Here is a 26101-nt window from a genome sequence, read left to right as displayed (position 1 = left end):
TTTAAAGGACAGCAAAAGAAAATTGCATCAAGGGGAGAAACCCTGAACCGAGAACTAAAAAGCACAAGAGAAACAAACATGATGGCAGGGCAAGAGAAACTGTAGAATATTAGAAATAGAGTATTTAGATCAACACAATTGATCTAAAAAAAAGTATGTATATTATTTTAAATATTTTTTGCCTTAGAAATGTCCATTGCAGTAGAACAGTTTGTGTTCATGTTGTACCTTAATTTTCACAGATCTTCAATCCACTTTGAGACGCCATTGTGAGCGATCTTAATATAAGATTATATACTATATTAATTTCTATGTATTAGAGATCCGACTATTTTTTGTGTTGCTTGTCCACGGAGCAATTGTCACTGTTCCTGCTAGTGCTTTTGTAGAAATACGTTTACGCCATCATATACATTTTGGACTGAACAATCGTAGTCATGACTATTATCTGGTGACGCCTCTTTGTCAAGTAGAGCAAATTTATACCATATGTACTACGATGATTTACAAAAAACCCTCAAAATTATGTTTAAACAAAAATATAATGTAATATATATTCATTTTGCATAGAGTTGCTCTCACAGCTAAAATCTTTCTGGCATTGGTGTGTTAGATAAATCCTGACCGCATTATTAGTGTCTTTGAATAGATAGTCAAATTTATAAAATGTGTGGAGTGTAATTTCTCCTGTGTGTTTAAGTCTATTTTGCTTTACTGTGTTTTTTGTTATCTGTAAAGGGGTAGATGTGTGGTATGGAATGGACTCTCAGCAGGTAGGCCTTTTAAAAATAGAATGGTGTCATGTCCTTTAAGGCTAAGCCACATCCTTCATATAGAGTTTTGTAATTAAATGAAATGGCATCTGGTGGATACGACGCTTTAAAGAAATAGTTATTCTCCATTAAATTGACCTTGTTCTGAGAAGCCTCTCCATATTTACTACAGGTGCCTGTTTGATAAACGCTTGCAGAATGATTACCTTAATGCATTTATTCTTTTAGAGAGAAATATTGAAGTTTGCATTCCGATTGTGATAGATTTTTTTAGAATTCAAAATGTCAGAGTTCTCTATCATGACGAGAAAAGCACCTTGGCGTGTTTGGGACATTTATACATGTTTTTTGTGTAGTCTCCTATAGCGGAAATTATTCTTTTAATATAGCATATTGTACTGACATCTGCTGTTTCTGTGCACTCTAAATGACGGCTGTTAGTATTATCTGGTTAGTTATACTCATTGGTATTTAAGCATATTGTTTGTCACAGGGAAGTCATGTACTTTTGTAAATTTATTTTTTAGCCACGCTGCTATACAGCATGGTATAAATTATTGTCATAGTCTGCAGTACCCATGCTGTACAGCATGAACAAAAGGCAATGACAGAGCCAATAGTTCCGAAGGCAATACCTATTGCCTTTGCCAATGCTGTTTAGATATCAGTACAACACCCCTCTGAGTCTGAGCAAATCAGTTCATCAGGGCATTTGGCAACAAATCCTGTCACATGAAGAAAACAATTGCGTTCATGTCCATGTTTTAGTGGAAATACATTTGGAAACAGATAACGTGTTGCCACGATAAAAGCAGGTAACATTTGTGATAACAATAAACAACCATTACAAAGGAGAAAAGGGCTTCTTCCAAACATAGCTACAAATGGTAAGGGCTTCAGCAAGGACCACAGGGAAGAAGGAGAAAAATAAAAATAGTACCACAGTCACAGCACAATCAGCGGTAGAACTGCAGAAGCTGAAGCAATCAGTACTTGGCCCACGCTCCAGCCGAAAGAAGAGTAAGTGAAGCTTGCATATGCTGGTCAATTGGGAGGCAGCAAACAAGATTGACAATGAAGCCAACGAATGGCAGGCAGTGGGTGGCTGCAAGCACCTTGTTTTACAATCTCTCTCGTGAGAGGGCATGCAGTGCATGTGCTGTCGCAGGCGAGACTTAAACAGCTTTTACGGGCTAATGGGCAAGTAGATTTTTCAAGCCCTGCTGCTAAAAAGCCTCAGCAAATCGCAACCTTAGACTCCATATGGCCCTCCTCTACTTAAACTTTAATTAAGACTTTCCCTGTTCCTCCAATGTCACTAATCATAGAAGACATCAAGTTGGTTTTCTCTTAAAGAACCGCTTCCCATGCCTTCTTCACCAAGAACAGGAGGATTATGCTTCAAGAAAATCTTGACAAGTAAGCTATTCTGATTGCAAATGTAATCTTTTGAAGACCTTACCAACACTTTCAGGAACTAGCCCATAGGGCTTTGCACCTAGTGGCCATAGGTATTCTTACAGACCCATAATAAAAACATTCAGCCATGATTCTTCCATAATGTCACTAACCCTACTCTGGCCATAAGTAAACCACCAAGGTTATGCTGCTAGGCATCAGTCGCTTGCCTTCTTGAAATCTTCTGATCTTGTCTTGTTGTGCACAGCCAAAAGTCATGCACTGTGGAGAATAGGATCTGGCTGCATTCACGGTTTGACCACCTTTATACAATTATATAATTTATATAAATCAGAATCTGCACTGTGGGGGCAAATCCCCAGTGCATATACCCTCTACTCACAACCCAGACTATCCATTGCCAAATGACAGAGGTCAAAGTACATAATTGGGAGAAACGGATAAAGTTTATGATTATTTTCAAAACAAAAAGTAATTATTGATATTCAGAAAAAGTAGATTCCCTTTAAAAATCATCAGCCAAAGAGACTTTATGGACACAATACAAATCCTAAAACAAACGGACTTTGTCTGTTATGGTGAACTACGGAGCCATAACTGGTTCTCTGCCCCAGGCGCTCTTTAGGACCCCTCATATTATTATGTCTGTGTGGATTGAGGCAGTCGGTGCACTATTTCACCAAAAGTAATTCTCTTTGCACAGAATGCATGGGCTATAACTTAATATCCTAGTGTATAGGGCTTGAATGTATGGCTTGCATCCAGGACTTCACTAGGTTCAGCTGCAAGACGTGCCTAGTGAGCTTTGGGGGTTGGGGGCCGTAATTATAGGGCCTAGGTGAAGTGCAGCACCTGACCGAAGGCCCTTCCCTGCACCCCAGAGAGAACTGGGTATGCCTGCGTGTATAGAGGTGTTGACATAAAGACCATGACGAGAGGTCAGGTCCTGTTCTTACAACCCCAATGGCTTCTGCAGAAGTGGGCTCTGCCCCCAGTATCTTTTAACATCAGTTATTGTCACTTAAGGTTCAAATGCAATATTCAATTTGAGCCTGTGTTTTCAGGTGTGTCCCACCCGCACTTATATTTGGCGACGGGCACTTACTTTTCCTCAAAATTCTTTGATCCAGACCAAAAGAAAGAAAAACAAAGGCTGAAAGAAGGAGGAAGAGAAAGATGGAAAAAATGACAAAGAGCGGAAGCAGGGATGAAAAGAACCTAAAAGAGTGAGCTAAAGGGTCAGGAAGTGTCTGGTGGAGGATTAAAAAGGCATGAGGCGGAATTAAGTCTACACAGTCTTCATGATTGCCTCCCCTACCTTTGATAGTGCTGACCTCTGGTTCCTAGGCAAAACTTTGGGGCCCCCGGCAAATGTAGTCTTATTTGTGATGCCACGAGTGATGAGATTTGTTATCCTATGTGTGAGGTAATTAATTACCAGTATATTCACAGGGTTCTAGTTGCATTTCGCTGTAACATGTGAATTCAGTGTGCTGTAGATACAGATATAATTTGATTGCTTCTGGTATACCAATCTGGGTTCACCTGCAGTGCATTTGAGAGTCATGGGTGTTGGTGCCCTCTTCAATACATCCATTCTTTGTATTATTCCTCTGCAATCCAACTTTAGGTAAAAGGACATGTATCTAGTGGTTCACGTGCAATCTGCCTGAAAGATGGATTTTTTTTATATCAGGCAAAACGGGTGGCTTTAGCATTTTCACCAACCTCTAGTAGCATAAGTAAATCTTAAATAAAAAATTGACATAAATGTAAATACGTTGATGTGATTTTCGGTAAGCAGCCTTCATCTATTAGTCTGTAAAACTGTCGTTCACATTTTGCTTCCTCCCACTGCAGCATGGGAGCAGTAGGTCAGACCACACCATCCATTGGCTCTCTTGCACTCTGAGTGGTGGGATTTTAATTGATCACAAGCACATCTGCCTAAAAAACAGTACACTTACAAGCAGGGGCTGGTGGACTAATACTTTACTTTTGTGATGCTTTCTGGGTCTCAGCTGTTGTCAATGATTTGTAGCGGGCAGCACCAATATTTACTGTGAGATTTTACTAATCCCATTGCTTATCTTTAATTGGCTTTGTCACCCTTCTTTACTTTCTTTTTGTGCTTTTTTTGAGTTTGCTCCTCCTCTGAAGCAAAGTTTCTTTGCCATCCTAATTGAATGACTTTTATCCTTCCACTGCTAAGATTCGGAGTTATGCTTTTGAAAGCTTTTCTGCACTCCGTTGTAACACACGTCTCCCTGCTCTCTTCCTCTTGTGCTGCTTTCTCCATCTCTCCATGCTTGGTGTGCTGCTCCTGCCGCGGCCCGTCCATTGCTTCTCCCGTTCCTCCCTATTCGCCATTCATTATTTTTTTTTAGCCAAGTTTCGCTTCTCTGGCACCTCCATTTCTTGCGAGGTCTTGACTTATCACTCTTATTACCACCGGCTGCACATAGTAATCCCCCAACACCCGGCTACTGCCGCCTCTGCAACATTCCGCTTTTAACTCATGCTCTCTCTTATGTTGCTTTTTAGGTCTCGCCTACCAGACTGTGCAGGCTGTCTGGTTGCTAAAGACCTGTTGTCGGCTTACCAAGAACTTACAGTGGTCTTAGAGCCTCCTCATTACTTATCATTGGTTGGCTTTATTGTCATTCTCATTTGCTTGCTTTTTAGGTTTTGCCTCGCCAAAAAGATGCGCTCTGCGCATCTTTTTCGCGCAGGCGAAAACCTGATGAGAACTGTAGTGTGCTTTGGGTCGGCCCTCGTCATTCATTGGCTGGCTCCGTAAATGGAGCCTAGCCATTGGATGAGGGGCCTGTCCGTCAATGCCGGACCAGACACGGGGGCGTTCCTGACATTCTTTGGCTTTTGCCGACGTCACGCGACGCCGGGAACGCCCCCGAGTCTGTTCCGGCATTGCCGGCACTTCTGCGTCTCTCCTCCCCCGTTTCCCGCCCCGTGACTGGCCGGCCGGCCAATCCTAGCGCGGCCGGCCGGAAGTGCCTGCCCCCCCGCAGCCCGGGGGAAGAAGGAAGACGGCAAGAAGTATGGCGGCGCCCGCGGGGCTCCCGTGGCCTGGAGGGAACCCCGGGAGATGCGGAGGACGTTGCCGGTCTCCCATGCCGAAGAGTCTCCTTCTCCGTGGGTCTCCTCCGTGGCTAAAGACTTTCAGGTAAGCGGTTCCGTGTGTGTCTGTTCGCGCCCCCCCCCCCCCTCCCTCCCCCTCCGCTGTCAGTGTGTGGCCGTTCCCGCCCCCCTCCCGCTCTCCGTGCCTTTCCGCCCCCCCTCCGTTGCATTGTAAATGCTTGTTTATAGTTATTACTTCAATGCTCAGTTCTTTGTCCCCTTGGCCATATGCAGGCTCGGTGAAAAATAACCGAATCTAAACTGCATCCCTAATCCATGCCACAGCTATGTTTATTTTAACCAACATATGTTAAATATACATGAACAAAAAGAGGTTTCTGGGCCGCCCACACCTCGTGTGAGAGAGATAGCCTGGCAAAAAGTTTAAAGCAACATCTTTCATGTTCGATGATTCTTTCAATCGTTTTACTCGGTCGATGCCCTGTTGTTTACCTCAGGAGTGCAGTCTCACTGTATTGTTTGACACAGTTCACCTGCACTGGTGGTCGGTGTGCATTCATGCTAACCAGACCAGACAGTCTTAAGCCTACAACTAACATGGGATGAGGCCGCGTCCCCGTTAAACATGGTCACATTCCCCTGGCTTCTATGCCGAAGACCTCCTGTCTAGTTCTTGCTTTTTTTGCAGGTAAGACTCGTGATTGCTTTTTGCGTGTGGGTTGTGTGGGAGGCTGTTCTAAAAGGAGCAGAATGTATAACATCTGACTTTGCAGGCTCTGAAATATGGGAGGCGTAGTTACAGGTCTATTAACTCCTGTGGATGCTATCAGGCTGCTCTGCGGGGTCTTGGTGGAAAAAGGCAACAGCAAGCCGAGATACCCCACAGCCTGGTAATCACTGGCACAGAAAAAGCAAAATGTCTGCTGCGAAGCGGAATTGTGTTGATCTTGTTACCGCTTTAAAGAGGGTGACAGGTATACATGTTCGACTCTCTTGCACCAATGTCTGTGATGGTTTTTGTTATCTACAGTGTAATAGAAAGATATCGGTGTATTCAGAATGCGTCCTATGAAGTGTTTAATTTGCATCAGTAGTTGCTTGTGGTCATTCTGCTACTCTGGCATTTTCCTGGTTGGTGGAAGGCTCAGGGGCTGCTTTCAGAAGAGGATTGGCTGCCATCACCCAGCACATCCTCATTTTAATTGCAGCTTCTTCCAAACTGATTCTTGTCAGGGCTGATTTTTGTTTCCAGTCCGACCCTGCAAGTGGTAGGCACTGGGCACTCATTTTTAGGTGTGGCCCATTCAGATAAAAGCCGTGGGGTGGTAGGGCCAGGTTGGGGGGCGGGGGGGAGTGGGTATTCGACAGATGACCATCAAGGAAAACTAAATAAATAATGAATTTCCTTGAACCAGTACTAATTTTTCTTTTTTTTATTTCTGTAATTTTTTATTGTAGAAAAATATATATTTACATGGAGCATAGAACATCAAAAGTTGACCTACAGAAAGAGAGAGAAAGGCAGGAAAGGGGAAAAGAAGGAGAAAGAGAAATATATGAACAGTGAGAAAAGGAAAAAGCAGGGATGAAAAGAACCTGCACTTTTGAGATAACAGCACTTTAATTCTAGAGTGGTGGTAGAATGAGTAATGAGCAGGGACGGCTCCTCTCTTTGAGCGGAGGAGCATTGCCCCCTCGGCCAGAGTGAAAAATACAATGGTAAAAAAGTTTAATTATTACCATTTTATTTTTGAGCAACCGACCCGTCCTGAACTGAGTGACGGGGGATGCTGTGCTGCCGAGAGGCAGCAGCAGGGAGCATTTGGCCAGCCAGACATGCGCATTTTAAAGTTCTATAACACAGCTCTCTTAGATAGCTGGGTTAGAGAACCGTAGGCCTTCATGGCTCTTAGGAGTGCTGCGATAGGCCCGGTCTCACCAATCCTGACACGTATGTCATCATGCTGAGAGACATGCCAGGACTAGTGAGTGCAGTTTCCTGGTCGTGTGTGATGTGCACTGTGGTTGGAGGCCTGGCACGGGTGCTGTGGTGGGCGGTAGACATGACACCTTTAATGTACGCCTGTGTTCACCATTCTTGGCACTGAACTGAGGGCATAAGACACCGTGCAGTGTGCTGTAGAGTCAGGTGACACACCACTGTGCTGCTGGCCGGAGTGAGGCCTGCAGTAGGGAGAGGGCGGTCACCAACCTGACATCTTTCATTTGTGATTGTGGGAGCGCTCATGTGTGGCATCCCATGGGCTCCTGTCCAGACAATGCATGATATGGAGTAGGGTCAGGCATTGCGCGTCGAGGACATTAGTGGGACGCCTGTGTGTGTGTGTGCTCAGGGGCGGCCTTAGGCATGTGCAAGCGGGGGGTTACACCCTCCCTAATATATGTATCTCCTAATAGAATGGTAGGGGTGCTTTCAGTCGGGTAGGTTGAGAATGAGATGCCAGTTGGATTTCAGCAGGAATTTCTACATACCCACAGACAAAAACGCATAGGCACTCCAGTTTTGAAAGTCTTCAAAAATGTTTTTTTTTTTTTCAAAATATTGTGTTCTCTTTCCTAGTACTCCTACCAAATCACATTCCTCTCCCTTACCCCTTGGACGCCTCTCACTTTTTGTCATATAATTTATTTAAAAGTTTTATAACGGCAAGAGTGTCAGAAAATTTGAATCCCCCACTCAATGCAACGGGGAGGGGGTCATGCGTGCGGGCTTGGACTCTTCCCACAGGCAGGCAGCGGAAGGATGGAGGGATGGACACGTGAGCTGATGAATGGATGGATGAACGGCGCATGATTTGATAGATGAGTGGCGGGAAGAATGGGCGGATGGGTGAGTCGGTGGGAGGATGAGCGGATGAATAAGCGGGTGGGAGGATGAACGGATGGATGAGTGGGTGGAAGGATGAGTAGGTGGAAGGATGAACGGATGGATGAGTGGGTGAAAGGATGAGTGGGTGGAAGGATGAGTGGGTGGAAGGATGAGTGGGCGGATGGATGAGTGGGCGGATGGATGAGTGGGCGGATGGATGAGTGGGCGGATGGATGAGTGGGCGGATGGATGAGTGGGCGGGTGGATGGATGAGTAGGTGGAAGGATGAGTGGGTGGATGAGTAGGTGGAAGGATGAGTGGGTGTATGAGTAGGTGGAAGGATGAGTGGGTGTATGAGTAGGTGGAAGGATGAGCAGGCGGATGAGTGAGAGGATGGATGAGCGGGTGGAAGGATGAGCAGATTGATGAGTGGGCGGATGGATGTGTGAGGGGATGGATGAATAGGTGGAAGGATGAGTGCATGGATGAGTAGGTGGGCAGCTGGAGGGAGGGACGAGGGAGCGGATGTATGATGAGGTCGGCGGGCGCCTGCTTTGATAGATGAGTGGGTACCAGAATGGACAAGTGGGCAGCTGGGTGGGTGAATGAAGAGATTGGCAAGTGCATGCGTAGATAGATGAGCGGGTGGATCAGTGGCTGGGTGTTTAGATGAGTGGTTGAATTTGCTATTGTAAATGACAATGCCATTTATTTATGTTAAAAAAAAAAAAACAAATAAAAATAATGTCAAGAGCAATGCCAATAGCTCTAACTTTAACAAAGACAAAACCATTGCATTGTAAATGCTTGTTATTTGATAGCTTGCCATGTCCCATCTTGTGTTTGTCCCTCCCCTGAAGCATAGCCTGTTTACCATTGTTTGACAGGCTGACTTGTTTTCCTCAACTTCTCACTTTTATGGAAAGAAATTGTTTGTATTTAGTTACGAACTCTATGAGAGTGCATGTGTTTTTCCAGATCTTTCCCTCATGTACTTCTCCCCCGCCAAATTTTTGCCCCCTGCACTCCATGTTGCTCTTACCCTCATATGCTGTTCGTTCTTGTGTGTTGTTCCCACTGCCATCTGTTTTACTCTCTCCCTAGTTTGCTGCTTTCCTGAATTCGCCCATTTCCCTTAGCTTACCCCGTCCTGCTCATTCCTTGCTGCTTACTCCCTCACGCCCACTCCCTGGTGATTTCCACCTCTCGCCCTCGCACTGTTGCTTTCCACCTCTAGCCCCCTCCCTGTAGCTTCTCAGTACTTGCTGAACCCAGTTGCTTCCTGTAGGAGGCTGGTTTAGTATATGGTGCTCACTTATAGTATAAGTATAGCACTCTGCAGTAATCCAAACAACCCTTATGGTGAATTAAGTCGTCTAAGACAACCTTAGAAAGCTCTCTAAGTGGTAGTTGTGGAGAGCAGGCTTCAGCCTTAGTCCAGAAGGAGTGTAAAGCGGTTTGTTTTACCAGTACTTAATCTTATGGTATAGGTTACGCAAAAAAGAACCTCCCTTTAGTTATAAAAATATGTATTTATTAGAAACACTCATTAACACATTGCAATATCTCCTACCCGGAGATATAAACAGAATACACCCAAATACTTTGTAAATAGAACACGTAAATAGCACAAATACACAGTGGTCCCCAGGGGTAGACCAAACCATATACTAAAATAGTGGAATGCGACCCAGGACTCAAATAGACAATGGACCCAGAAGACGTAAAAGAGTCCGGGTACCAAAGCACCACCACAAGGTGAGTAGCTAGGAACCCCACAGAGGTCATGTGCAGTGTGGGAACACTGCCACGTGCTAAATGAAAGTCAATAGTTATGTCGCGATTGCCGTGTTAGAGAAAAAGGACCCTTCCCAGCGGACCCTGAAGAAACACCGTGGAAGATGGAAAGTTGGAGAGTCACCCCACCTGTGAATACCCCAGGAACTAGGATACCTACACCAGGGAAGCCAGGTGCATAGGTGCAAAGTGATGTCGAAAACCGCTTAGACCAAAATGTAGGACTTCAGAAAAGATGCCACTGGTGAAGAAGGTGAAGTCCGGTGGAACCCAAAGGTGGATTCAAAATGAGTGGTATCTGCAAGCAGAGGGGACAGTCTATGCCACTCAGGAGTGACCAGGAGGCATGGAAAACAAATATCCACCGATGTCGGAGATGCAGGAGAGTTGATGGCACCCTTGAAGTTGCAGCTGTGTGGACCAGGTGACGCTGTGGAAGACCAGGAGCCGTTCACAAGCTGTCCCACGTCCAGAGCCAAGGGGTCAGTGTCTGGCAGGGCACTAACAAGCCTTAGCAACAGCAACAAACGCAGTAGTAGAAAAAGATGCAGTGTCGGTACCAGCAAGGTCCAAGTGACTCACAACGAACAGGTGAGTCAGAGCAGGCCAGAGCAAGCAGGGGAGCCCACTGGAGCCAAAGAAGACCCACAGGCCGGAGGCATAGGAGTCGCAAGATAACCTCCAGCAGCTCACCAAAGGATGAAGGCCCATGGTGCAAGGGATGCGGTGCAGGCGAAGATATTGGCTGCAGGAGATGCTTGAGGCTGGAGCTGCTTGGAGCCAGAAGATCTCTGGAGGAGAAAGTCAACAAACTGTGGCAACGGCTAATCGACATGGTGCACAGGGTTCTGTTCCAAAGGTTCTGAAGAGGGATACTGGCCTCAAACTCTGTGAGAAGACAGTGCTGGCCTCGAGCGAGTTGCAGAAGCACCACCTGTGTTGCTGAGCCTTTCGGAGTCCGTGGGAGCCCTGGATCATCAGACCGGTCAGGAAAGTGACTCCACTACAAGGGAGATTCCTTCAGTGTCTTGGATGTCCACAGGCCCTGAGAAGAACCTGTATGGAGTACCGGCACAGATGTTGCAGCAGACTTGCAGGACGACGAGACCAGGAGCAGTAGGAGTCTTTCCAGTTTCAGTCTTGGTTCCCAAAGGGAAGTCCAGAGTGCCCAGGCAGTTGAAGTGATATTGGATCTGAATCTTGTCACACAACGAATCTAGGGATCCACTCACAGGTAAGCCCTTAAACACTGTAAGGAAAGGGTTGGGCGATTCAGGGGTCCCTTCCAGAGGAGGGAATGGGCAGTGGGGAGGATACTCCCATGTCCTTTGTCCAGTTTCATGCCAGAGCGGGAGCCAACAGCTCCATGAACTGGTTTTAACTGGAGTATGCAAGGAGGGCAACAGATGTACCCTTCAAAGCAGTCTAGTGGTGCTGGCAAGTGCCCCCACCCTGTCCCAATACACTAAGGCCTGTCTGGGAGGCGGTCACACCTCCCTGCCTACCCCTGCTCGAGTTTGGCTCAGCAGCAGGAGGGCAGAATTGTGTCTGTCGGAAGTAGCCATAGTTTGCTGTCCGGGTCTAGAAGACTCGTATCTGGAGCACTGAGGACCTCCTGGAGGATCTTTACAGTGCATGGAATCATACCTGCCACACCATGATTGGGTTCTTAACAGCCAGTTTAGAGATAGCCTTCGCGTAATGACGCATGGCCACTCTATGTATCTTAATGGCTGATGCACTTACATCCCGGTAGAATGGACTCCCAAGATAGTAGGGGTGTCCGGCTCATGCAGGGGCACCCTTACACTTAAATCCGAGCACCCTGCCATCAGGATTGAAATGCCTGCCTTAAGGGTGACTTCTAGGTTTTAAGTGCAGTGACCTCCGATATAAGGAATCTTATATCAGTCGTAAGTGGTGCTAGCACCAGCTTACACACGCTGCAATGGCAGGCCTGTAGTCACAATTTGAGTGGTCTTCCATGGGTGGCGTAATACATGCTTCAGCCCATCGGAGACCTCTTATGTACCTATGCCCTGGGTACCTTAGTACCATATACTAGGGATTTAAAAGGGCACACCAGTACCCAAGTACTCTCCTTTCCCAACTTAATGCAGAAGCACAGAGACTGGGGTTCTGATTAGCAGGATCCCTGTCAAACTAGTCAATAAAACATAATGACACCAGCAAAAAGTGGGGGTGACCATGAAAGCAGATCCTACTTTTCTACACTTCCCCCTCCGGCTCTTCCACCACTCCAAACTTTTAAGAATTAATTTTTATTTTTGGAGGACCTAGCATCTGCCATTTGCTGCCAAGCATCTCCGCAGTGCAGAAGATGCTTTTTTGCTAACACGTTTGCATTTCCTGATCCAAGTGGCGTATGAGATCTTCGATCAGTAAATAAAAATAAAAAATGCTTCCCTCATCATTACTCTGGCCTGTGCATGCTTGATGATGCATGCAAGTGCAAAAGTTATCATGCATGAGCAAGCCAGTGCAATGATGCTTGTGTCAGTTTCTTTGCATTGTTGCAGCATTTCAGAATTTTGCAGATGCTGCACATCATCACCAAAATGCATTTTGCTTTTCCCAATGCTGCACAACATCGACGGAAAGCATTGGCAAAGCCAATAGGTTTTTCAATGTGGGACCTGTTGGCTTTGCTAATGCTTTCTATTATTATTTTTTTCAATGAAAACCTAACAGCTGCATTCTGCTACTGGGCCACTCCTTTGTTTTAAAAAAGTGCATTTCATGGTGCATTTTTGAAACCTTTTATTGCAAGCATTTGGCCGAAATTTAGCAACATGTTTTCTTTTGTTCTTCTTTAAATATAAAGGTTCATGTTTTAAAAAAAATAAATGACCATCGCTGCAGCTTCGAAGGCCAGGTCTATTGACTTTGCTAATGCTTGTTATACCTGCCGGGCAGCTGCTGTCTGGATTAACCTGCTTCAGTGGATCAGTGGTTTAGCTGCTTTGCAGCTTAGTTAGACTTCTCTGGGGTTTTAATCAATGTGAAGCTGAAGTCTGAATAAAGGTTAGTGGGATATCTGCAGTTCTCCCACAGTAGCATTGGTTCTCATAGGGTGTAGCGTAATATGTCACAAAGTAATGGGGAATGGGGCCTGGTCCCACTGGCTGGCACAGATTTGCAAGAAATTCTGTAAAAAGAATCATTTGCGGTACTTCTGATCCTGTCTCAAAGTATTTCCGACTTGACTAATGTTCAGACTGATGGACAGCAGTTCATTGTACCTGTGTGTCTCTGTAAATTGTATGTTTGCTTGTAGCCATTGAACCCAGTAGAAATATATTGTAACAAGTCAACTATTTGTACTTCCTACTCAGCAGTTGTTGGACAAGAAACTTCCAGCATTCCCAGCCCCGGATTACGCCTCGGATGTGGAGCCGGACCTCCAAGCGATGGTGCGGGCGCAGAACAAGAAGAAGAAAAAGTCTGGTGGCTTTCAGTCTATGGGTAGGTGTGGACATGGCGACCTCTTCACCCTGGAAAGCAAGTTGAGGTTCTCCTCAATATTAATATAATTGTGAATGTTTCAGGAAATATATTACATAACAGGACCAGTTTACACACCGGTTACAAATGGAAATCCCTGAATGCCAGGATAGAGATCTGTGTTTGGGTGTGTTGATTCTAAATCATAACTAAATCCAGACACATAACTTTATAATACTTGTGTACAAGCTCTCCTACACTGCATCATGACATTCTCCACGTCACCCATTGTTACTAGAAATCGGAGAGAACCAAAATGGCCTCTCCCCGCAAAAAAAACACATCCATTCATCTTGCTTTGAGCTTTTCTCTAGTTTCTTGATAGACTTTATTCTTGATCAAAAGGGGGTTGTGGCTAGCGTAATATCACTAATATAATTGTGTCTGGACACATTACTCACTTGGGAAAATATTGAAAGCAAGAAATAAACTGCACAAAATGCTCTTGTAGTTCTGAAATGTAACTGAAGCACCTCTGTGAACTGTGAGTAAGTAAAACATTGCTGTAATCCTCGTCCAACATTCCTGACATTAGGGGATGGATGTCCTTGTGTGTATGTCATTTAGCTTGCGGGGTAGTCCAGTGAGCCTGTTTTGAGTTTGGTATCTCAGATGTTTCTAGTTGAATTTCTGGCGCTAATCTGCCCTTCCCTACTAAAGCCATAGCTGATGGCAACATTACCGGCTATTCTCCTACTTTCCCAGTAATGTACCAAAGTTGCATGCTTTTTACCCTTCTAAACGATACCCAACTTATTCTGGGAGTATGTGCCTGGTGTACCCTTTCCTTTTCCTTTTGAGTAGACTGTACAAAATCTAATGAAACTAGGAACCCAGCTTTTGCAGCGTTAGAAGGGGTAAATAACAAATGACAATACATGGGTCATTGTCACTTCCCATCAGCATTTGCATTGAAACTTGATGTTTCTGACTTTCAAAAGGATGGCAGCTGACAGATCAACCCTGGTGCACAACTATATATATATATATATATATATATATATATATTTAAACAAACTTCATTAGGAATTTCTCTCGTAATTTTATACATCTCATATATTGCATATTTCGGCTGTTCAGGCCTGTCTAGTATACATTACTTACAAGCTATCTATATTTACGTCCGGTAAATTGAAATATCTCGCTATAACCATACTCCTGTACTTACATCATCTGTTTAATACACTCCTCTTAGGCAGTCCAGACACTAGCCCTACATGAGTAACAGTTTCTTTAGCCCTTTACATGTGCATGGAGTCCTTTGCGCCTTATGTAACAATAGTACTTAACTACCCAACTCACGTTCCCTCCCTTCCTCTAGGCATGCCTTGCTGTATTGTGTCTCAGTTGTGATTGTCCCCTTTATGATACCACTCTGTGTACATAGTGAACAAGTATAGTTGGTGCACCACAATTAAGAGGTGAAATGATATACAGAGAGAATGATCCGCAAACATTTAGAAAACTGGTTTTCAATACTAGGCACTCTGCTTCTTTAGCACTCAGTGAGGTGTGGCCAACTGGGTAAGTTATTACCTTTCCTGTAGACTTATTCGACTATTGTACGGTAAATGAAATTCACCCTTTGCTCCCAAGGATTCTAAATGAAATTCCTTATGGGAATAGAAAATTGGTTGGAGTAAGAGGCACAGAAGGAATAGTGTATCGTCATGCAATCTCAAATGCTGAGTTCTTAGATAATGTTGCACTTGCCAAACACCTTCAGCTGGTAACATTGGCCCTGTAAAAATTAAACAAGACGAGCGATTTGCTATTTGTAATCCCCAACATTGTGTCGTATAAACATTTGGGCACCGGTACGTAGTCTTTTACAAGTTAACCACTACTTTAAGGTCCCCGCAATGACCTTTCACAGCAGAGATGCTTCAGTAAATTCCTGCAGCTGCACAGGGAATTTGAATGTGCTAAAATAACACCAAGTTTGTTTTCAAACTGGATTCTTTCAGGCACTCTAATGGTGGCTTAGGAGAGATAGTACATGGCATGATTGTATTATTTAGCCAATGTAGGCACATACTAGCAATTAGTTATGGTGGCGTAATAAACATATGTTCTACTGTGCAAAGAAACCCTCGGGCTGCCGCGGTGTCAGCAGGACTCGTATTGAATGACACCTCCTGCTGGCCTTGAATGATCTGCTCGTGTGAGTGACAGTATGAGTGGAATGGGGTGTGATGGCCGTCACCTCAAGCACACTGCGAAGAACTGCTCCTAATGTGCCAAAGTCAGGGCCACGCTCTGGTGTAATGGGCAGGCAAGGGTGCTCTGGCCAGTGGAACTAAAGGGGTGTTAGAGAATGGTCTTTGTTGTAGCTCATAGAGGCATCAGATATGGGACTTGAAGCGCTATGTGACAATAAAGAAACATAACTAAGTGCAAGGCCAGAGAAAAGTGGCCCGCTGAAGCATTGGACCTGGGGAAGGTTGCTGGGGCTCAAAGATGAAACAGAAAGGGCCGCAGTGCTTCAGAGGATGAGGGGGAAACCCTTCACGAATGTGTGAGAATGGGATAGCGTTGCAGTGTGCGGGGGAGGAGGCGACAGCGATGCAGTGGTGCACGGCCCAAGGAGTGTGACCATAGCTGTACAGCCCGCGAGGGAAGAGGGCCACAGAAGTGCACATCACGGGACAGTGCCCTCATGACGGAAACGGGTGGCAGTGTCAGGTGGGGAGCCCAGTGGTACCATGCCCGAGAAAAATGGGGTGCTTTGGTGCAAATATACACAGAAAAGAAAGTATCTGGGTGGCGAACACCGCAAAGGACGCAGGGAAATGGCCATAGTGGCCCAAATGCGAAGAGCATTGTGAAAAGAAGTAAGCCATATATACAAAACAAGCCCTTAACTATACATTCATTATCACAATTACAGACGCATTGCATTGCCTTGGAGGCTAATAAATACTTCAGGAAGGGGCACGTGTACTCGCTCCTGGATACTTTGTGAGGCGTTTATCTCGAGGAAAGAAAAACTGACTGTTCCTGGGTCGGACATTGCGCCGAGGTTCCGCCCCGATGTTCTGTCATCACCGGAGTCCAAACCCGAGCGAGAGGCTCTGGACATATGTCTCTATGCAAGGGGCCGTGGCAAAGCCGGGGGTAAGGAAGCCATCGAGAGGTAAGTGTCAGACACCGGGAGCAGCCAGCTAACTGGAGCCTCCCCATATTCAGCCCGGACCATGCCCCCTGCCTGGATGTCACATCTCTCGCCCGCTTTTGGGAATATTTGCCGGCGCAGGAGCGTACCAACCCCCAGTGAGCGCGGGAACAGGCTTGCATGCCACAGGGCTCCAGCAGCAGTGGAGTTCAGAGAGGGAGCTGAGGAGCCGGGTCGTGTGGCATGACAAATAACAATGAGGGATAGAGGAAAGTGCAAAAGTACCAGAAGATACGGAGTGACAGGTCCCAAGGGTGTGCTAGGCGAGTGGATGGATGGTTATATGTTTGGCTTAGTGGGTGGAAGGGGTGAAACAGCGAACACCTGGATTCTTCAATAGACCTTTGCCTGGGTGGGCTGTAAGATCACGTAGAGGGACTGGTAGGCCTGGGTGGACGAGCAACAAGACGGAGGGCATTGCTGTGGGGAGGGGGGAGGAGAAATGCAACACGGCCGCAGCAGGGGGCGGAGCGGGGAGAACGGCGATGAGGGAGAGACACGGCCTGGCGGCCGTGAATAGTGTGAAGCAGCAGGGGCCTTTGAAGTGAAGCTAAGCTTCACTTCAAAGGTGTGGGAGGAGTGCGGCTGAGGCAGAGCGCACGCTGGGGGAAGCTTGTGGGGCGGAGCGGGAAGAGCTGCTGGGGAACAGATGGCTGGCGATTTGATGCTGTGCACGCGCATTTTAGGTCAATGCGCTTGCGCATTGACCTAAAAGCGCACGGGCACAGCATCAAATCGCCAGTCAATTTAAACCTCTGTTTAAGCCCCTATAGTCTCGCTCCGCTCAATGTGCATGCGCATTGAGAGGCGAGACCTAAAACTGTGGCATCCATTGCATGACCCACAAGCTTATGTGGCAGGGACAATAAAAAGAAACACCTGAGGGCTGTGTGATACTAGAGTTGGCTTCCTGCAGAAGGTTGGGCACTGGGCCTGGCAGAGATTGCCGGTGGTCACCGAGTTGCCTTTGACGTTTTGAGTTGGGGTGTTGGTTGCAGGGACTGTACTGCAGCCAGGCTCTATTCCCCCAAGGAGCTTTTAAAATAGCACTCCTCATAGGGAGTGGTGGTAGTAGCCAGTGGGTTTCACCTCAACAAAAACATTCGGTAGCTGAAGGGTGCATGTATTAGTGGGAAAGGAGACATGTCCTTTCATAAGGATAAGATCTAAGTGGGTGTCAGGCTTAGGGTGGAATAAAACTGGAATATTTAGGATCGGATGATAATTAGTCAAGTGAAGGGTATCAAACCGTCACTTCCGAGGATCGAGCCATGAAGTACTTTTTGCAGTTGAGCTAGTAGAACGTCTCATAAGAGGGATGTATATTTCACTGTCCAGCACTGGAGTCAGCGTTTCACGTGACTCATGAGCTGAGTATGGGGCAAAATTCAGTTCAAATGTAACCTCCAGGAGAGTCTGAGGCAGACGATGGATTCTATTGTTGCTGTTGCCCAAGTTATTTCTGACGTGACAAATCTCACCAACAATAAGGAAAGCCAAGGAGGTTTGCTGGGATTGGAGATTCATATTGCTGCACCAAAGACCCGAGTAATCAGATCTGTGCATGAAATGTGGCACAGAGGCTACGTAACCACCCCATTAATATTCACTTCAATGTGCTTGAAGGAGGCGGTTGCTCACATAGCATAAATAAACTGTCTGGTACAGACTGGCAGAGGAGGCAACTCGCAACAACTGGCTTTGACACGCTCAGCTCCCTTGTGCGCTAATGAAGAGAATTGCCTCGGGGAATATTACTATGGCTACTCTCATATTTAACGCCTCCCCGTCTTTTAAATTCTGTCTGAGGTTTTAATTAGGCTGCCAACAGATTACTGCGCCCTTTCAACTGGCTGATGCTCCTGACCGCGCACTCAGACTGGTGTTGGCACCAGAACAGCAAGGCGAGAGAGGCTTAATTGGTAAATGCTAAAACCTAAGAAAAAGCATTACACAAAAACAAGATGGCAACGCTGCTTTGGAACGCATAGCCATCTTATATCTTGGATGTGGTGTAAGGTCTAGAGCGGCCGAACTTGAAGTTGGGGAACTGGTTTGAGTCTTGGCTAGAGGCTCAAAATCATATGATTGTGGGTAAATCATTTAATCTCTGTGTAATGCAACTGGCGCTCGTTTTAAGCACTCCGATAAAGTACTCAAAACTTGCAGAAACTAATGAAAAAAGTAGTGGGCAGAAACAGACATACAGTAAAGTGAAAGGATACGAGTAATAGGCCCTGCTCCGTGGGCAGCAACACCAAAAGGAGGGCCAAAAAACGACACATTACCCACATAGAAGAAAGCTTTTGGGAAGGACTTGCAACAAAACTAATGAAAAGCGATGGATGAGCTGTAAGCCCACAGAGTAGATCCAGCATTTCTGGAAGAGATGGCACATACTCTATAGGCGAGATCTAAAAATGACAAAATAATGAAGTAATATTATTACAGTGTGGTGCTTTAAGCCGCATGATTTGTGTTTTTTTGCCACATCACTTAGTACATCCTGCCTCATAATTCCGGTGGCCCTGATAATAAGAGTAAACTCTTTTTCCTGGGAAACCTTGGGCAATATAACCTAAGTCTCTTAACTTAAGAGTGTCTTTCACTCTGCTCCCATTGATTTAAGTTCGAGTGGTAAGAGGTGTTTAGAGCCTTACAAACCTGATGGAGATTCTCTTATTTACAGGTGGTTAATATAAAGCCTGACCAGTACCCTTGAAATCGGTGTGCACACAAAAGTTGGGATTTAACTATAATATTATCGTTAGACCTGACAGCATTGGTGTGGTTTCCTCTGTCTTTTTTCCGCTACCTTCTGTATTTGTGATGTTATGCTGGACTTCGTTTTTGCTGGTTTATGTACTGTGGGCACTTTACCACTGCTGATTAATGCTAAAGTGCAAGTGTTCCCTGTGTAAATTGCAATTCTGATTGCTTCTCCATGATTGGCATATTTGATTTACTGGTAAGTCCCTAGTAAAATGCACTATGTGTGCCCAGGACCTGTAAATCAAATGCTGCTAGTGGGCCTGCAGCACTTGTTGAGCCACCCACATGAGTAGCTCAATAAACTTGTCTCAGGCCTGCCATTGCAATGTGCACCCACTAGCCAGACCCTAACCTTCCCTTTTATTACATGTAAGTTACACCTAAGGTAGGCCCAAGGTACCCCCATGGGCAGGGTGCAGTGTATGTGAAAGGTAGGACATGTACTGGTGTGCTTTACATGTCCTGATAGTAAAATCCTACCAATTTCGTGTTTTACCATTGCAAGGACTAGCTCTCCCATAGGCTATCAGTTGCCTTCAAACATTTAACATTTGTAACTTTCAGTTGGAAAGAGCTAGAGATTTTGAGTTTGGGCTCTCTGAGCTCAGAATTTCAAAGCACATCTTTTAGTGAAGATGGTTTTTAAATTGTGCATTTGAAAATTACACTTTAAGAAAGCGCACATGTTCTTGTTTTACCATCTTGTGGCTCTTGTGGAATCAACGTCTAGTTTACACTGACAGGGGCCTGTTTGTGCATACACTCTAGACAGTCACACAAAGGGAGTTGAGGTGTGCCCGGCATAGCCTTATGGCCCTTCACCAGGCTGATGGGTCTTTCTGAGCTAGAGCAGTGGTAGGAGTAGTCACTGACTGCTCCCAAATAGGGCTGCGCCTAGCCACTCACAATGCTGTCTCTACTCCTCTAGCGTGTGCCTGGAGCCAAGACCAGGCAGGACAAGAACATGTATACTACAAAGGCAATCCTTTGAAGAATGCCTACTTCAAAGGCCAAAAGGGGTATAAGTATTGGACCTAAAACCCCAAACTTTTAGAATACTTCTGGATTAAGAGGAGACTTTGCAGACGAGAAGAGCTGAAGAGCTGTTAGGAGGAGTACTGCTCTTTGCTATGGCGTGCTTTGCTGGGTGTTGCAGTTGCTGCTTCTGCTTTGGAAAGGAAAATGACTGGACTTTGCTTTGTATCCTGCTTGTGAAGTTTCTCCAAGGGCTTGTGTATGATTGCCTCCTGTTAAGGAGTCTCAAGGCATTCAAAGACTTCACCTACAGCATCCCTGAACTCCACTGCTAGGATTTCTGACCTGCCAGGTGGTGCCAATTCCAGTTCCTGACCCTTGGAGGTTGTTCCTGCTACAAAAAGCTGCAAAAGACTAAATAATCGACACATCATCCTCCCATTGCCTGCTTTTCCGATGCAGCACTGCCGTGCAGGAGAAATTCCCACTCACTGCTGCAGTGCGGGCGAAGAACTCAATGCAGCACCTGCCCGTGGCTGAAGAAACTGCTGCAGCCTGTGTTCAGCGCTCCATGTCTCCAAAGTCTGAGACCCCTGCACTGACTCCGACGCAGGCCCTGGTGTGCGGCTTAAAGAATCAATGCATCGTGGGACAGCGGCTGAAGAAATCAACACAGGGCTTGTTTGCCGCATCGACCTCCAGCGTATCCGAATGGAATGCGTCACACCAATGCACCAAGTTTTCCACCGCATCACCCGCAGACCAGACCCGTCTTGGATTTCGATGCATCGCTTCCCCTTACAGACAAGATTTTACGCAACACTTCTCCTGCTTGCAGCAGAACCAATACATCGCCTCCACAGGGACTCATGAGTCAACCCATCTGGGTTGTGTCCTCTGAGTCCCCACAAAAGGAGTGTTTATGCATTCTGTTTGGGAAGGCGAGGGCGGAGTACAGGGGAGAAACATCTTACTCCATTGCTGCCATGGCAACGCCCGAACAAGATAACGTTTTTAAAACACTAATTTATATATATACTCTTAAAATGGTTGGGACATACAATACACATGGATATTATATGGCCCTAAAGTGAGTAAACTAGTGTGTATATATGTATGTATGTGTATATATATATATATTTTTGTTACCGTGATCAGGGACAGATTCATGTCCGAAACGCGTAGGTGGGGAACCTACAGAAAATAAACCAATAATTCGACTAACGAAGTATTGTGCGGCGTTTTTCTCTTTTGAGAAGTTATTGCTGAAAGTATATGTGTGTGTGTGTATATATATATATATATATATATATATATATATATACACATACATACATATATACACACTAGTTTACTCACTTTAGGGCCATATAATATAATATCCATGTGTATTGTATGTCCCAACCATTTTAAGAGAAAACATGTTTGATGTTAGTAAAAGTGTATGGAGGGTGAGGTTAACATTAAGATATTACCTTCAATGTGGAATTTGCTGTCTTTTCGGCTTATGTTCTGCCCAGTAGTAACATGCAGTCAATCTTAATTATTTTTTTCCATATCCTTATGACTCCTAAAATGGTTGGGACATACAATACACATGGATATTATATTATATGGCCCTAAAGTGAGTAAACTAGTGTGTATGTATGTATGTATGTATATATATATATATATATATATATATATATATATATATATATATATATATATATATATATATATATACACACACACACTAGTTTACTCACTTTAGGGCCATATAATATAATATCCATGTGTATTGTATGTCCCAACCATTTTAAGAGTCATAAGGATATGGATAAGGATATGGAAAAAGGATATGGATAAGGATATGGAAAAAAATAATTAAGATTGACTGCATGTTACTACTGGGCAGAACATAAGCCGAAAAGACAGCAAATTCCACATTGAAGGTAATATCTTAATGTTAACCTCACCCTCCATACACTTTTACTAACATCAAACATGTTTTCACCCATACCGTTTTACATTATTAAATCTATAATATTGATAAAGACATTGAGATTGATTATACCGGGAAAAACTGCTTTAATTTATTCACATTATGGCTATATATTGTGTATACAAAGATATTTAAGAAACCCCCAAAAGAACTCCTAATAATCAACACGTTTTACCCCATAACTATTACAAGAGCTATAAAGGTATACACAATGAAAGTCACTAAAATAGCCCAATTTAAGGCTAACTATATTTCTACTCGGTACAAACAAAAGCTGAAAAGACAGCAAATTCCACATTTCAACAAATACCTTCATGTTACTTCCACCTACTATACAGTTAGCATCATCCAAAAAGTTTTTGATGGTGCTTACTACGTTATGCAATCTAGGGTAACCGGAAATCGTGCTGCGTTTAGTTTTCTGACGCATACTTCACCGCCTACAGTGCAGCACCTAATTAAACAGCCCTGAAGTTGGAGGTGGCGAAATGGCCATGGGCATGGAGCCGTGGCAAGCGGGAGTTCCACCCCCTGTTAAAAAAATAATGGCAATCACTGTTGGGCAAACACCACTGTTGAGAATGTGTTTCTGTTTGCCCCGGCTCCTAACTGTCCGCAAATTGCAGTCTAGGTCAAGAAGGGCATTGGGAATAATGAAGCCAGAAATTATATCATTTGAGTTACACAAACTGATGTAATCCTTCTTTTACATAAAAAAAGTCTAATAGCACAGGCAATACCAAAAAGACCATCCTTCCAACATCTTTCTACACACATGCTGTTCTTAGTTGGCAATCCACAATATCCTGAATGACTGCCACAGCTTTTATACACATGGCTGAATTTGAACTTTCAAAGGACAACAATGTGTAGAAGCACAGCACAATATCTAAAGTAATACCATACACTTAAAGTTAAGTAGTGTGTTAGTGGATAGTAGCGCGTCATGACCATACTGAGGACCCAAACTTATTTTACCTTATCATAAAAGCACTGTAAAGAACAGTATTGTTCTCCTTTCTAGAACAATTCAACACAATTTGACAATTCATCCCAACTACCATTCTTAGTGGACTTTAGAATGTGTGATGGGAGGTAGAGGGAGGAATTACTTTGGGTCCCTCAAAAAATAGAAGTAGGACCTTGCACATCATATATTATGTCATCAATGATTATAAATCGTTCTGCCTGTATCTGCAGACGCTACAATATGTACTTTGTGGATGCTCTGCTTATATTTGTAGATGAAGAAAGAATATCATGGCGTAAGGATGGATTGACCATTGAAGTTGTAGTATTCGCTTGAGACAGTGTTGACAATGGGGAAATATTGTGTTTAGAAGAGCTACAAATAGCAGTGTTGCAAAATTTCTGCATAATTCCACCAGCGCACGCGACTCTACACTCATTCTTTACCTCTGCAAGCACTTGTCTCTTCACCTAAGAAATGTAGCAGGCTAATAACAAAATGCCACCAAAATTTCTGAAATTTTGAATTGTGCGAAGATAGGGATGATCTACAATAAGTCAACACAAGAGTATTTGTAACATCTGCAGAAGGAAACCAAGAATGGGTTATACTTGAGGAAGAGGTTTGTGTGAACCATGTAGAGTAGAATACATAGGTACCTGAACCTTAAGGTCTGTATATAACATCTGAAGTTGGACTACTACCCTTTAGCACTTGATATAAGGTGAAAACATTTAGTATGTGAAATCAACAGCAATGTCTCTGGAATGTTAATTTTGAAATTAAAAGACATAATTGTATTTCCAGCAGGCTAAGCTGGTGTTCTGGGACTTTAATTCCTGGCAAAGATAAAACACTTGTGCAAAAACAGTTCATCCCAGGAGTCTGGTGAAAATAGAGATTGCCTACTAAGCTGATGTCATACCTTTTCTCTTTCTTAGGTCTAAGCTTCCCTGTGTACAAAGGTGTGATGAAGAAAGGGTATAAAGTTCCCACTCCTATCCAGAGGAAGGTAAGCACATGGAATATCTGCTAGGTCATCAATTTGTTTTCTTGATGTGGCTGAACCCTGAAAATTGGTACATGAGCAATTTAGTTTAATCTCTTGGATGTTGAAGAATGCAGAATGTTTAACTGACAACACTTTTTTCCAATGACAAGTGTATATATTTCTTCAGAGCTCTCTTCAGGGTCCCTGCACACACTCTGTATAAACTCATCTATGTTTGGCAGACCATAGCTGCAGTTTGTTGAGATGATCACTGGCTGCATTTGGTTCTACATGACTGACACACACACTATCCCTGCTAAGTGAGAGCCGTTACCATGAATATCGTTTAGGGGTCACCTATCCCTTGCAACCTCTGGCACTGTCTGTGCAACCTCTGACTTGAGAGATTTCAAAATCTGTGCCAGTAACACAGGGATGCTCTCCCTCATAGTGCCCCCCTCCCTGTTTACTGTCAATTATTTTAATTATACAGATAGAGAATAATAGTCTATTATTCACTGTTGGTGTAATAATAATTATAGAGCACCGGAAGTTGAGACAGGACCTCTCTTGACAGCTGAAGTAAGAAAAAAATGCTTTAAATTGTATATTGTGCTCATGCTTCTGGATAAGGACATGCTTGGGAGAGATAAACTTGTGTATGGGTAAGTGTCTTTGTGAGCATGTGTGTATGAGTGAAAGTGAATGAGTGAGAGCAAGTGACCGGTCGCAAGTGAGAATTAGTGAGTGACATTGAGTAACTGCAAGTGAGTGAACGTGGGTGAGCGAGAGTGAGTAAGATGGAGGCAGTGTTAGAGAGTGTATGAGAATGCGTGTGATAGAGTAGAACAGTGGGAATGGGTGTGAGTAAAAGTACAAGTGAATGAGCGTAGGGTTAATGAGAGTGAGTATGAATGAATGAGTCTAAGTGAATGAGAATAAATGAGAGTAAGTTAGAATGACAGCAAGAGTGCAAACAATGTGAATGAATGAGACATTGAGTGTCAGGAAGTATAAATAAGTGAGTGTGGATGAGTAAGAATGAATTAGTGCGTGTGAGTGAGTGAATAGAATGTAATTGAGCATGGGTGAGAATGTGGTGTTGTGTTTGTGAGTCTGCTATTTGCCCAGGCATACTAAAGGTCATTCTTGAAATATAGAGGCCCCAATGGCAAAATACCAGTGATACGTCAATAGAGCCAGTTCTTAGCATGCCACGCACATATGTGAAAGAATACTGGCACTGGCATATGGGAGGCTATTCGTGGCATCGTGAGAATACATACCAGTACTGGCCTGATAGGAGTCATTCGTTTTAAGGGGCACCCATGGAACACTGCTAGTTTACTTGAGAAAATGTGTAGACTAGGGTGCCAGTGGCGAAATGCTGGCACTAGCAGGTTAGAAGTAATTATTGGTATATAGGGGCCATCCTTGGCATATGGGATGGAGACCACCATGACAAAATGCTTGCCTTGCGTACTAGAGGCAATTTTTGACACCTGGGTCACCAATGAAACATGAGACCTGAATGACAAAAGTCTAGCACTGGCATATTATATGCAATTTGTAACATAGGGGGCACCATTGGCATATGGGGTACCCAGGACAAAATGCTGACTCTGGCCCAATGGAGGTAACTTTTGATGTATGGTGCACTCATATGGGTCCGGCCAGGGGTTTCATTTAAAATTACAGATTCGTTGGTGGACATGGAGGGCGGGAATGTAGAAGTTGGAGGCATGCTCGATGGCAAGCAGATTGTCGTTGCATCGCTTTATGCCCACAACA

General features: G+C 44.5%; 1 protein-coding gene across 2 annotated transcripts in view; it reads left to right on the top strand.

The window, feature by feature from the left end:
- Positions 1-26101, top strand: part of DDX54 (DEAD-box helicase 54) — a 194491-nt gene that overhangs the window by 73596 nt on the left and 94794 nt on the right. The window contains exons 2-3 of one of the 2 annotated variants that reach the window (XM_086943245.1): positions 13278-13404; positions 24261-24331. In XM_086943245.1, the coding sequence (XP_086799371.1) occupies positions 13278-13404; positions 24261-24331 (198 nt within the window). Of the gene's footprint in view, positions 1-13274; positions 13405-24260; positions 24332-26101 lie in introns of both variants that reach the window. The other variant, XM_086943244.1, reaches the window with a different exon arrangement.

Source organism: Lissotriton vulgaris, chromosome 11 (assembly GCF_964263255.1).
Source record: "Lissotriton vulgaris chromosome 11, aLisVul1.2, whole genome shotgun sequence".
NCBI lineage: Eukaryota > Metazoa > Chordata > Amphibia > Caudata > Salamandridae > Lissotriton > Lissotriton vulgaris.
The sequence above is the reverse complement of the archived record's forward strand: the minus strand, read 5'-3'. Positions and strand labels throughout refer to the sequence as shown.